Here is a 13,501-nt window from a genome sequence, read left to right on the forward strand (position 1 = left end):
CTGCCCACCAGGGGGCGATGCTCTCCCGCGACCAGAGCCACTCTAGCGCCTGGGGCAGAGGCCAAGGAGCCATCCCCAGCGTCCGGGCCATCTTTGCTCCAATGGAGCCTTGGCTGCGGGAGGGGAAGAGAGAGACAGAGAGGAAGGGGGGGGGTGGAGAAGCAAATGGGCGCTTCTCCTATATGTCCTGGCAGGGAATCGAACCCCGTTCCCCCACACGCCAGGCCGAGGCTCTACCGCTGAGCCAACCGGCCAGGGCCCATAAATTCATACTTTTTAAAGTGTACATACAATTCATTGGGTTTTAGTATATTCAGAGTTGTGTGACCATTACCATTATCTAATTTTAGACTATTTAATCACCTCCCTCCAAAAGACCCCATATTCACTACATTCACAGTCATTCCCCATTCCCTCTGTTCCTAGTCCCTTGCACCCAGTAATCTACTTTGTCTCTGGATTTGCCTATTCTAGTCATTTCATATAAATGGAATCATACAATATGTGGCCCTTTTGTGTCTGGATTTTTTCACTTACCAGAATATTTTCAAGCTTATTATATTCCTTATTAACTAATACTGATATATTATATGGATATACTATATTTTATATATTCTTTTTATCAGCTGATGGACATTTGGGTTGTTTCCACTTTCTGCTATTATAAATAATGCTACTTGAACATTCATGTATACAAGTTTTTACATGGAAAATATTCCTGTTTATTTTTAGCTCAAACAGTTGTGCATAGTTCTTTATGTGCCAAAAACCATTGTAAGGTCAAAATGATGTTCTTAGAATGAAAGTACAGTTTCCTAAACCACATGAATAGTCTTGATCATAAATGTGAGATTCTGTACAGGTAAGGCATAGAAATTCATTTGATTTTCATGCCAACAGTATGAAATAACATTTGGTTGACTAGGGTTCTAAATTACCTCTTCCAAGCAGAATAGGTAAACATGTATTTTTTTTAAGACTTTTGATTTTAGAGAAAGAGGAAGCAAGATCACAGTTGCTTCACTTTAGTTGTTGATTGCTTTTCGTATTTGCCTTGACTGGGCAAGTCTACTGTTTCAAACCAGCAATCTCATTGTTCCAGCTCAATACTCTATGCACTGTGCCACCACAGGTCATTCTGAATATAAAATCCTTACCATTTAGAATTTTTTTTTGTTTTTTTGTTTTTTGTTTTTTCCCATCACCCAAAGTCCAATTGTCTTCCATCACCTTCTAACTGGTTTTCTTTGTGACCCTTCCCTCCCCAACCCCCTCCTTGTCCTCCCCCCCACCCCTACCATTTAGAATTTAATTAAACTAATAAAAGCACATACACTGTGTAAGAGCCAGTGTCCTTACCAAGTTATAGAATTATGAGAAAGTTACAAAGATCTGAAAACATAGATGCAATTATTAATAAATATATGTAGGGGAGTAAGGGGGGACAAATATATGGTGATAAAACTGAGTTGACTTTGGGTGATGGTCACACAATGCAATCAACAGTTCAAATACCATGGAGATGTTCACCTAAAACCTACGTACTCTTATTGATCGGTGTCACTCTATTAATTTCTAAAAAAAAAAAATGTAATGCAAAATTAGAACTGTCCTAGATAATAAACAAATAAATGTACTAATCTATGTTAACTATACTTATTCATAAGTATATTTTAATTAACCCCTCTACTTAAATGTGGCTTCACTGATATATTCACCTTCATTATGTGTATTAGTTATCGCCCTTTGTCACACCTTCATTATTTGTATTAGTTATAGCCCTGAATACTAATTTTCTTGACCCTTCCTATTTTTGTCATGTTTTATGCCAATTCATGCAAGAAAGTTGATCTACCATAATTAGAAAGTTTTTGAGATTTCAATATATTCATTAATAACGATGGGATTGTTTTTAGCTCTTTTTCACATTTTGTACTTTTATTTCTGAATGTAAATGTTTCCTACAATACATAAAAGCATATTTTTAGCACAGTACAAACTGCAATATAAGAAAACAACTATTTTCTTTTTTTTAGATGGAGACATTTCTACCATTGTGAATCAAATAGGTCAAGTGAATAAAGTCAGCTCTAACTTTGAAATTATAAAATGGGCTCTCTAGAACACTAGCTATGTGAATAATATTTTAGAGTTTGATCTCATCTTAGGCTACCTCCTTAAGCATCAAAATGCTTCAGGCCATGTTCCTTTTAATTTTAACCTTAGCAAAACTTAGTAGAAATGTTAAGATTGCTGGTGTAAATACAAACAAATAGAAAACCTAATTAACCAATGAATTCACTTTACTTCCAAATAAAAATGAATTTGGGATCAGAAAATCACTGTCTCCATTAAACATGGATAATCTAGAACTTCATACATTAGGATTTATTTAATGTCATCATTTCCTGCATACAATCTTGACAATAGTCAATATAAAAAATACATAGTGTCACCATTATAAAACAAAATAATTTCAGATGCATGTTTTAGGGCAGGGAAAAGTATGAGTGGATTTCTTCATATTCTAAGCAAAACTCCTCTACAATAAAAATTTCTGTAAAACAAACTGCTTTATAGCCCCAGCTGATAGACCACCTATTTAAAGGTGGTACTGGATATAAGACATAAGGCTGCAAAGTGAGAATTCAGAAGTTCCTTTTAGTCACTGGACAGAATTTTACTTGGAATACTAAGGAATGCAAACAGGACCTAAATCTTCCCAAACACTTCCCATTGTTGTACTAATGGACAAATTATTGTTGGCTAATAGTCAAAGGAGTTAAAAAATCAAACAGCTTAGTGGTTGAGAGTGTGAGCACTGAGGTCAGGATGCATAGCATATCCTAGCTATGCAGCCCTGGCTGGATAGCTCAGTTGGTTTAGAGCAAGGGTCGAAAACTTTTTGGCTGAGTCATGAACGCCACATATTTTAAAATGTAATTCCGTGAGAGCCATACAACAACCCATGTACGTTATGCATTATCCAATAAAAATTTGGTGTTGTCCTGGAGGACAGCTGTGATTGGCTCCAGCCACCCGCAACCATGAACATGAGCGGTAGGAAATGAATGGATTGTAATACATGAGAATGTTTTATATTTTTAACGTTATTTTTTTTATTAAAGATTTGTCTGCGAGCCAGATGCAGCCATCAAAAGAGCCACATCTGGGCCCTGGCCGGTTGGCTCAGCAGTAGAGCGTCGGCCTGGTGTGCGGGGGGACCCGGGTTCGATTCCCAGCCAGGGCACATAGGAGAAGCGCCCATTTGCTTCTCCATCGCCCCCTCCTTCCTCTCTGTCTCTCTTCTCCTCCCACAGCCAAGGCTCCATTGGAGCAAAGATGGCCCGGGCGCTGGGGATGGCTCCTTGGCCTCTGCCCCAGGCGCTAGAGTGGCTCTGGTCGCAGCAGAGTGACGCCCCGGAGGGGCAGAGCATTGCCCCCTGGTGGGCAGAGCATGGCCCCTGGTGGGCGTGCTGGGTGGATCCCGGTCGGGCGCATGTGATCTGTCTCTCCCCATTTCCAGTTTCAGAAAAATACAAAAAAAAAAACAAAAAAAAAAGAGCCACATCTGGCTCACGAGCCATAGGTTCCTGACCCCTGGTTTAGAACATCATCCTAAAGCACAGAGGTTGCTGGTTCAATCCCCAGTCAGGGCACATACAGGAACAGATAGATGTTCCTGTCTTTTCTGCTCTCCCCTTGCCCTCTCTAAAATCAATAAAATAAACATTAAGATAAAAAATCCTGGCTCTACTACTTAGTAATTATGTAAACTTGAGTGTTTTACATGCATAATAGGATAATGAAGAACCCAGCGTATAATACTTCAAATAATAATTATTAACACTTATTTTAAAGAATTTTAAATATCCAGTTATTTTAATTTTTTCCATCCTTGGTTGGTATTTTCATTTTGAATTCTTCCACCACATCTTACTTGCAAAGGTGTCTAATAAATATGAATGATATTGCAAAACCTAAGTTATCTAGGTTTTTATGCTTGAAAAATGAATCATTCTGGATAAGTAAATTTTTCATAGGGTAACTTTATAGATATTAAAAAAAATCAACAAATGTAAAGTATTTCCTAAACCTCTTATACACTTCCATGCCTTTTTTTTTAAGTAAGTTCATTTTTTTTTTAAATTTTTTTCTTTACAGGGACAGAGAGAGAGAGTCAGAGAGGGATAGATAGGGACAGACAGGAACGGAGAGAGATGAGAAGCATCAATCATCAGTTTTTTGTTTTGACACTTTAGTTGTTCATTGATTGCTTTCTCATATGTGCCTTGACCACGGGCCTTCAGCAGACCAAGTAACCCCTTGCTTGAGCCAGCGACCTTGGGTCTAAGCTGGTGAGCATTTTTTATTTTGCTCAAGCCAGATGAGCCCGTACTCAAGCTGGCAACCTCGGGGTCTCGAACCTGGGCCCTCGGCATCTCAGTCCAATACTCTATCCACTGCGCCATTGCCTGGTCAGGCACTTCCAATGCCTTCTTTTTTTTTTTTTTTTTTTTTTTGTATTTTTCTGATGTTGGAAATGGGGAGGCAGTCAGACTCCTGCATGCACCTGACCGGGATCCACCTGGCATGCCCACCAGGGGGCGATGCTCTGCCCATCTGGGGTGTTGCTCTGTTGCAACCAGGGCCATTCTAGCACCTGAGGCAGAGGCCACGGAGCCATCCTCAGCTCCTGGGCCAATTTTGCTCCAATGGAGCCTTGGCTGTAGGAGGGGAAGAGAGAGACAGAGAAGGAGAGGGGGAAGGGTGGAGAAGCAGATGGGCGCTTCTTCTGTGTGCCCTGGCTGGAAATCGAACCCAGGACTCCTGCACACCAGGCCAACGCTCTACCACTGAGCCAACCGGTCAGGGCTACTTCCATGCCTTCTTAAGGAGAGTACTGTATACTGGTTGGTATTAAACTTCATCTTGATTAATCACAGGAAAAAGCCTACTTGACTCTACTTAAGATTCTTTTAACATGTAGTTCATGAACAGAAATCAGGTTGTGTGTGAATTTGGATGTGAAAAAATTAATTACATCTTTATTTTCACTAATCTCTAAAAACTAGCATTTCCTTCCATTTTGAATGTAAACAACAAACAGCTGTACCCATGTCTGTGTCACCAATAGGGATCACAGATACTTTATATCACAACTGTTGCAAGCTCTGGAAATATTTATGTTTATCATTTCAAAGATTTGGTCTTTCTAGATCCATCACTTGATCTTATTGTATTAATAAAGCTCATATATTCCTTTATCAAAAATTTACTTTTCCTAATATTTTGAGACTATTTGAAAATGTTTTCTAATACTATCAATTTTATTTTATACATTTAAAAACATTATTCTGCCTGACCAGGCGGTGGTGCAGTGGATAGAGCGTCAGACTGGGATACGGAAGACCCAGGTTCGAGACCCCGAGGTCACCAGCTTGAGCGTGGGCTCATCTGGTTTGAGCAAAAATTCACCAGCTTGGGCCCTGGCCGGTTGGCTCAGCGGTAGAGCGTCGGCCTAGCGTGCAGAGGACCCGGGTTCGATTCCCGGCCAGGGCACACAGGAGAAGCGCACATTTGCTTCTCCACCCCTCCGCCGCGCCTTCGTCTCTGTCTCTCTCTTCCTCTCCCGCAGCCAAGGCTCCATTGGAGCAAAGATGGCCCAGGCGCTGGGGATGGCTCTGTGGCCTCTGCCTCAGGCGCTAGAGTGGCTCTGGTCGCAACATGGCGACGCCCAGGATGGGCAGAGCATCGCCCCCTGGTGGGCAGAGCGTCGCCCCATGGTGGGCGTGCCAGGTGGATCCCGGTTAGGCGCATGCGGGAGTCTGTCTGACTGTCTCTCCGTTTCCAGCTTCAGGAAAAAAAAAAAAAAAAACTCACCAGGTTGGACCCATGGTCGCTGGCTCAAGTAAGGGGTTACTCGGTCTCCTGAAGGCCTATGGTCAAGGCACATATGAGAAAGCAATCAATGAACAACTAAGGTGTTGCAATGCGCAAAGAAAAACTAATGATTGATGCTTTTCATCTCTCCGTTCCTGTCTGTCTGTCCGTCTATCCCTCACTCTGACTCTCTCTCTGTCTCCGTAAAAAACTAAAATTAAATTAAAAATTAGGCCCTGGCCGGTTGGCTCAGCGGTAGAGCGTCGGCCTAGCGTGCGGAGGACCCGGGTTCGATTCCCGGCCAGGGCACATAGGAGAAGCGCCCGTTTGTTTCTCCACCCCTCCGCTGCGCTCTCTGTCTCTCTCTTCCCCTCCCGCAGCCAAGGCTCCATTGGAGCAAAGATGGCCCCAGCGCTGGGGATGGCTCTGTGGCCTCTGCCTCAGGCGCTAGAGTGGCTCTGGTCGCAATATGGCGACGCCCAGGATGGGCAGAGCATCGCCCCCTGGTGGGCAGAGCACCGCCCCTGGTGGGCGTGCCGGGTGGATTCCGGTCGGGCGCATGCGGGAGTCTGACTGTCTCTCCCTGTTTCCAGCTTCAGAAAAATGAAAAAAAAGAAAAAAAAAGAAAAAAAAATTAAAAATTAAAAAAACAAAACAGTATTCTCAGAAAAGTTCATGGTTTTACCAGACTGCCAAAGTGATGACAATAAAATATTTGAAGAACTTTGACCTCAAATCTGTCCCAGTCCATAGTGCTCTGTTAATTCAGAGCATTAACGTGTTTCATTATACAGTCCTTTCATACTGAAGGTTGTTTAAAATGAAGTAATACAAATTGGCTTCTCCAAGGTAGGGATGTCTCCCTACCTTGAACCCTGGTTTCTGAAAGAACAAAACAGAACAAGAAATGAATCAAATAAAATTAGATTCAGAAGGCACTGAAAGTAGAAACATAAAATATCCTACTCTCCTACTTTCTAAATTAAGAGAGAATATGAAACTCCAATAAATACTCTGAAGTCAAATGCATGGGTTTAAATTCTACTTCTGCTATTTATTAGCTGTGTGACCTTGGAGTAGTAACTTAACCTCTCTGTACACCAGTTTCTATATCTGTAAAGGAGGTTAACAAGCACAATATCTGGGACATAATGTGTTCCATAAATATTACCTATATTATTATTCTTACAGACTTGTTTCACACTATGGCCAGTTAATGTCTCACTTGTTTAATAACTTACATTTATACAGCATTGTAGTCTACAGTGCCCTTTCACATACATTATGACATCTGCACGACACAATAACCCTGTGAGAAATGATAAGTTATTGTGCCTAGTTTAGTGTTGAACTAACCATACAGTATCACACAAATGGAGTTCTAGCAAACCTTAATTTCTCAGTCCACTCCTACTACCGAATCCTGTGTTTCTACTCTATCAGACTGGTTAAAAGAAAGAGCAAAGGAAAGATTATTGGGGGAGGGGAAGGTAAAGGTGTCCAGTAGGGGACAGGTAAGCACGTTAGTGCTTTGCTACTCAGTGAGTTGCTCTGACCAGAATAATCTGTTAACGCCTAGGAGTTTATTAGAAATGTAAAATCTCAGGCTTCATTCCAGCCTACTAAATCAAAATACACATTTTCTTATCTAAGATTTTATTTATTAATTTTAGGTGGGGGGCCAGGAGTGTCAATTCATAGTTGCTTCACTTTAGTTGCTCATTTACTGCTTGTAGTATGAGCCTTGACAGGGCAAATCCAGGGTTTCCAGCCTGTGACCTCAGCGTTCCAGGTCCATGCTTTTATCCACTGCCACCAGAGGTCAGGCAATAAATATTTTTTTAAAAAGTTACATGTGTGTGCCTGACCAGGCAGTGGCGCGGTGGATAGAGCGTCGGACTGGGACGCCGAGGACCCAGGTTCGAGACCCCGAGGTTGCCAGCTTGAGTGCGGGCTCATCTGGTTTGAACAATAGCTCACCATCTTGGACCCAAGGTCGCTGGCTCCAGCAAGGGGTTACTCGGTCTGCTGAAGGCCCGTGGTCAAGGCACATATGAGAACAAACAATGAACAACTAAGGTGTCGCAATGCACAACGAAAAACTAATGATTGATGCTTCTCTTCTTTCCATTCCTGTCTGTTTGTCCCTGTCTATCCCTCTCTCTGACTCTCTGTCTCGGGGGGCGGGGGGAGTTACATGTGTATTTTCACAAAATCCCAAGGTGATTTGCATTGAGACTCGTTTGTGAAGTCCCGTTTCATTAACTGCTCTAATGACAATGTCACTATTATGGTGTCTTGAACAGTAGTATATTAGGGTGTCTTGAACAATCTTCAGCTCATTTATCACAGACCTATTAAATTTTTATTAGGTAATACTTTCTTGTAATACAAAATAGCTTGCTGCTTCTCTTTTTTAAAGTATGTTTTAAAAACAAGTTGTTTCCATTTAGTTCTTAAAAGATCTCCATTTTGTTAAGTGGAATCATTAAGGAATACTAGAAAACTTTAAGGTCAGTGCTTACCCTTAAATTCTTTTTAAAAACTAATGTCTAATTAACCTTTACCTGAAGGGAACACTATAAAGCAAAATCATCCTCTCCATATTTCACCCCCGCAAATTAAAACAGGCCGATCCTATCCTAGTATTTCTCCCCCTGGCTATTTCACTAAGTATTGAGTTTTCTTGATTGAGTTTCGTACGGCCATAGCTCTAGGAGTGGAAACAGCAACAGGAGGAGGAAAAGTCAGTCTATTCCCATACCTAAAATTTGGCAAATAGTTGATAAGAGACCGGTCAACAGCCAGCCTTTACCTCCCTATCCTCCATGCAAATCAATTCACAGTTGAGCTTGATTTCTAGGCTGCTGTATTCTAGGAACACGGGCCCGCTCTACTCAAGTGCTGATCCTCTAGGGTCAGAAACAGACTAGATTTCGGCTGATAGGAGCCCCGATCAGCGGTCTCCTAGGTTCCATTTTAAACGATGATTCCAATTTTGAGGGACTCCTCCTCCCAATGCTTAACCTACCCGGATCCGCAGGAAAGTAAATATCTCCCACATACTCCACCAGAAACTTCAAAAGCCCAGGTCAACCCGAACTATGAGTATCTGGTAACTAGTCCCACCGCACATTCCTGAATGGGAGTGTGAGAGCGATGAGTCGGCGCGCGTTCTTACCAAGCCGAAGAATTCCATTTCCTCTCCCTCCCACCAGCATAAGCATTGAGGGGCGGTGCTTCCCCAGCCACGACCCGCCCCAGCTCCTGCCGTGCCTCATTTCATCTCGCGAGAGCTCGTAGTTTTGAGGGCGGCCCCTATCCGGAAGAGCGCACAAAACTGCCCTTAAGTCATTGCAGACCTACAGCTCCTGTAAGCCAGCCACAAGGTTATCGCGAGATCCGCCTCAATACCAAGTGAGGAAACTGGGGAACGTTGCTGGGAGGGGCATGGGGCTCTACCGCGCAGCTGCCGTTTCCAATACCTTCCTCCCGTGGTCTCCTTCCGGTTCTCGATGCTTCTCTGAGTTTAAGAGTTTCCGTCGCCCGTCTACCCTTCCCCCCCAGCCCATGACCCGCCTCCGGCCCCCGCCCTCCCAGTCCAGCTTCAGATCTGTTTAGTAAGAAGGTGCTGTTCTGAAAAGAAGGAAAAGAGGGTAGCATAGACGCTCGGCCCTGGGCAGGGGAAGTAAACGGTCCCCCTGCACTTTCAGCTCCTGCCTGCGCCCGCGACAGCGGCGTTGGCGGACTGATACGCGGCGGTGAAGAGGCAGGAGGAGGGGGGAGGGGCGGAGCGTGGCAGCTGGCAGTAGTTCCGTCAGAGCGGACATCTTGTGGCTGTGTGGTGCGCGTGAGCCCCATAGGGCAGGGGAGGCACCAGCTGCCGCGCGGGGAGGCCGAGGCCGCAGCTCGAGGGAGGCCCCGGCCCCTCAGTACGCGTGGGTGTGGACGGCTAGGGGAAGGGAAGGGAGGCTGGCCCACTGGCCGGCCGGGTAAGCGGGGAAACACGGGCCTTGGGTGGCTTGCGCGACCAGCCTTTTGGGTGGGGTAGGGGGAAGGTGGAGAAGCCGGGGCCTCTCCGGCTTAAGGAGGTGGGGGAATGGGCGCGTCCTTGCGCCTAACCCGGAGCCTCGGGGGCTGCACGGGCTCGTGGTGGCGGTGGCTGGGCGGGCGCGCGCGGGAGCGCGCTGGAAGGCGGAGTGTACGGTGTCGTCAGGGGCGATACAGATTAGCTCTAGCTGCGGGGACAGCTGCACACGTCAAGTCTCTCCTCTTTATTTTCTTCTCCTTGCTGGCCGCGCTTTAGAGGAGAAACCGAAAGAAGCCCGGCTACGGCCGGAGCCTCCTGTTTCCCCCTCCCCCTAGCCTTTCTTTGCCCTAGTGACGCCGGCAGAGCGCCCACTAGGCCCCGGCTCCTCCTCTGCTGGGCTCTGGACCCTGCCCCGCACCCACCCCTTTCTCCTACGCCTCTTCCTCTCCCACCCGGGTCTCTTCCTTTCGAAAGGCCGGGAAGTCAAACTTGTAGCCACCCCTCCGCTCTTCCCGTCACTCTCGCCCCCTCTCGGGCCGAAGCGCGGCACAGAGGCTGTTGGTGGCTTTGCCACGCCACCCCACCCACCCCGGATCCCGACGGTTTTAAGGGACCTGGACTCATCGGGGTCTCTTCGGGGCCAGTGCGAGTGCTGATCTGCTCCGTTTTTGCAAAAGGCGCCTGTGTCTGGCAGAGCCGGCGTGAGACGAAGAGACAATCCTTCCCCGCCGCCGGGATAATCAAGAGTTTTGGCCGGACCTTTGAGCACACACCGAGATAGTGAGGAGCCGGACTCAAAGCACAGACTATGGCGCTGAAACGGATTAATAAGGTAACCCATGGAGCTGAAGGGGATGGGGTCGTGGGAGGAAAGGAAGACTCGGGCCCGGAGGAAACGTGGGGGTGGGGGGAAGTATAATTATGAAAATAACCTTCCATTGGGGGATGGGTAACGCGCATATACTTTAGGGAGAAACGAAATTTAAAGCTAGAGAACAGAACACTGGTGTCAGTTGGTGTGTTATCTTGAGTATGTTTCCGTGAAATCGGTGCAAATTCGGGGTGGGGAAGAGTGATTTCAGGCTCTTCGGTTCTAAAGAAAGAGTGAGTCCCGTTTGGGGGGTCAGAATTGGCAGACTCGCCCGCAAATGTCATGGTGCTTCCTATTCTTGGTGCTTGAAAACTTACTGTAGTTGTAACATTAAGGCTGTAGGTGTTCTGGGGCGGAGAAAGGTAGGAAGCTCAGCCGGGGAAAGATTCCAGAAATCCGGCGGGTCCCGAACTTATTAGGGGTTGGAGTAGAAGTGTGTAAGTAGCGAATGAGTCTACTCAAAAACTTTTCATCACTCTGGGCAGGTTAACAATAAGTGATGTAGGGAGGAGATGGACTGACACAGTGTTGCCATTTCTATGGTTCAGGCTTCTTATCCGAAGCGATTTGTCATAGCACACGGGGAACTGATGTAAAAGCCTTCTGGAAGCTCCCTGTTTGGTTGAGGGGGTAGGGGAGAAAGGGATGCGATAGCAATAAGCTGAGGGTTAGGTGTACCTATTTTAGTCTCAGCCCATTTATAGTACCCCCTGGGAAGATTGTTTCGATATTTAAAACGTGGTTGATACTTACCTCTCGATCTCAGTTGAAAAAATATATATATATTTCAAGACTTGGGGTGAGCGGAACCTCCACCCGGGTGGTTTAGGCTCATTTTCTTGCTCTAACTTCTATCCCGCATTTTAAGATGGCGGCTGCTTTAACTGGTTCAGGCTCTTTCCGGCATCTCCTTTTGTAATAATATCAAATAATTTTTGTTAAATGTTAACTTTTACATTAAGTCGTACAGTGCTCTCAGATTTTCTGTTCAATACTTATCTATATTCAGACACTCAGACCGTATTTCCCTTTTTGTAACTTGTGTATGTGTGGTGTGTTTGGTTCTTGCACAATCGAGGAGGGTGGAGTATTTACAGCTAACTTGAAAAAAATGTCATGGAATAAATTCAGCCTTAGTAGAACTAGAATCTTTGGTTTTGATAAGTTACTTGGGGGGGGGGGAGTGTTACATACATGGAAGGAAATGCAAGGTCTGGGCTTTACTGAAATAGATCTGATAGTGTTTAATTTTACATTTACGTGTGACTTTGGTGTTTATTTGGCAAAACTGGTATATATGAAGATGAGGTTTACATCTTAACTCCCATGTATTTATGCTGAAATTTTTTATTTTGTTCCAGTCATTGCATTGGTTCATGTAAATAAAATTCAAGTCTTTGTATATTTGAGATGGAAAAGAAGAGGAAGAAAAACTATGAGTTAAGACTTTAAAAGGATTATTTAAACACCCTTTTCTGTGACTCCTTTGAAGGCCAGCAACACATTGGAGAGGCATAGTTATGTATTTTACAGCAATTGTTATACAAAGAATATAATAATACGAATCAAAACCTTTTTAATCTATAAGAGTTCAGGCCACTAAGATGTGGAATAATTTCAAATCCACAGTTTCTGTATATGTGGAACATACACTTTAAAGGAAGGTCTCATTGATTTTTTTTTCTTTTGCAGGTGATAACCAGCTGCTATGACACCACTTTTAATGATTTAAAATCTCTAGAGAGGCAATATAATGGTTAAGAGTGTAGACTTTAGAGCATAAATGCTCCAGTTAGAATTATGGGACTGGACAAGTTATCTTTGTGCTTCTATAAAATGAATGTTTGGTTTATATGAACAATAAATAGTTGAGTGCCTAGTATGTGGTAGGCACTGTTCTAGACACTGGGGATGCAGCAGTGAGCAAAACAGATTTTAAAGATTTAGTTTTGTTTGGTTGTTTTTAGGATTAAATAGTGTGTGCCTTTGAACAGGCCCCTGGCACATGACACTCAGATTATTGTTACTGTGCTATATAAAGTTATATATCATTTCAATCTTCAAAACTTTTGTTAAAGAACTTTTTCTAGTTAGTACTCTACGTTAGTCCTCAACTGTCATATATATTTTGAAGATCTATATAATACAGAAAGAACATAGTAGCACTTTACAAATTAGAAAAATGAGTGGTTTGTGTGTGTGTGTGTGTGTTTTAATCTATAGAAGAGTTTGATTTGCATGTGTTTTAATTTTTCAGCAGTTGCTATTAGAATCACACAGGGAACTTTTCTTTTTAATCCCAGATTTTATTAGCAAGTGAACAACTATTGAGAGAGAGCATCTCTGTTCTAGAAATATGGCATCAAGTAGGCATTGATATTAGTATGGTAGTTCTGTGTCATCCCTATTTTGAATTCTTTGAAATCCTTCAATTCCAAATATTAAGATACAGCTATTTTAATGAAGTGCAAGTTGTCGGACTATCTCGCCATTGGTAGTTCATTTGATCAAGTTTTTAAATTTGTTTTGTTCTAAATCTAAAGTTTATGTTGTTACAACTTTTTGTTTGAATATTATTCTTAAACCAAGTAACCTTGTCAGGCAGCCTTATTCTTTTTTTTTTTCTTTTTGTATTCTCCATTTAAACCAGATGTGGTATGGTCTAATGAGGATATTTATTAAACACTTCAATAACAGTAATCAAAATTGGGAGCTCT

At 43.6% G+C, this 13,501-nt stretch overlaps 1 protein-coding gene and 1 long non-coding RNA gene across 7 annotated transcripts in view; one reads left to right on the top strand and one right to left on the bottom strand.

The window, feature by feature from the left end:
• LOC136306822 (uncharacterized) overlaps positions 1–9,107 on the bottom strand; it is a 33,916-nt gene extending 24,809 nt beyond the window's left edge. The window contains exons 1-2 of the long non-coding RNA XR_010725688.1: positions 9,065–9,107; positions 5,884–5,939 (exon numbers count right to left, since the gene is read on the bottom strand). This is a non-coding gene — a long non-coding RNA (uncharacterized lncRNA). The remainder of the gene's footprint in view (positions 1–5,883; positions 5,940–9,064) is intronic.
• A 59-nt stretch (positions 9,108–9,166) lies between these two features.
• The window catches only part of UBE2D3 (ubiquitin conjugating enzyme E2 D3), a 30,700-nt gene continuing 26,365 nt past the window's right edge, over positions 9,167–13,501 (top strand). For 2 of the 6 annotated variants that reach the window (XM_066233429.1, XM_066233433.1), the window contains exons 1-2: positions 9,532–9,815; positions 10,591–10,745. In XM_066233429.1, the coding sequence (XP_066089526.1) occupies positions 10,722–10,745 (24 nt within the window). In that variant the 5' untranslated portion in view covers positions 9,532–9,815; positions 10,591–10,721. The other 4 variants (XM_066233431.1, XM_066233432.1, XM_066233430.1 and 1 more) reach the window with 4 other exon arrangements.

Source organism: Saccopteryx bilineata, chromosome 5, assembly GCF_036850765.1.
Source record: "Saccopteryx bilineata isolate mSacBil1 chromosome 5, mSacBil1_pri_phased_curated, whole genome shotgun sequence".
In the NCBI taxonomy this organism is placed as follows: domain Eukaryota; kingdom Metazoa; phylum Chordata; class Mammalia; order Chiroptera; family Emballonuridae; genus Saccopteryx; species Saccopteryx bilineata.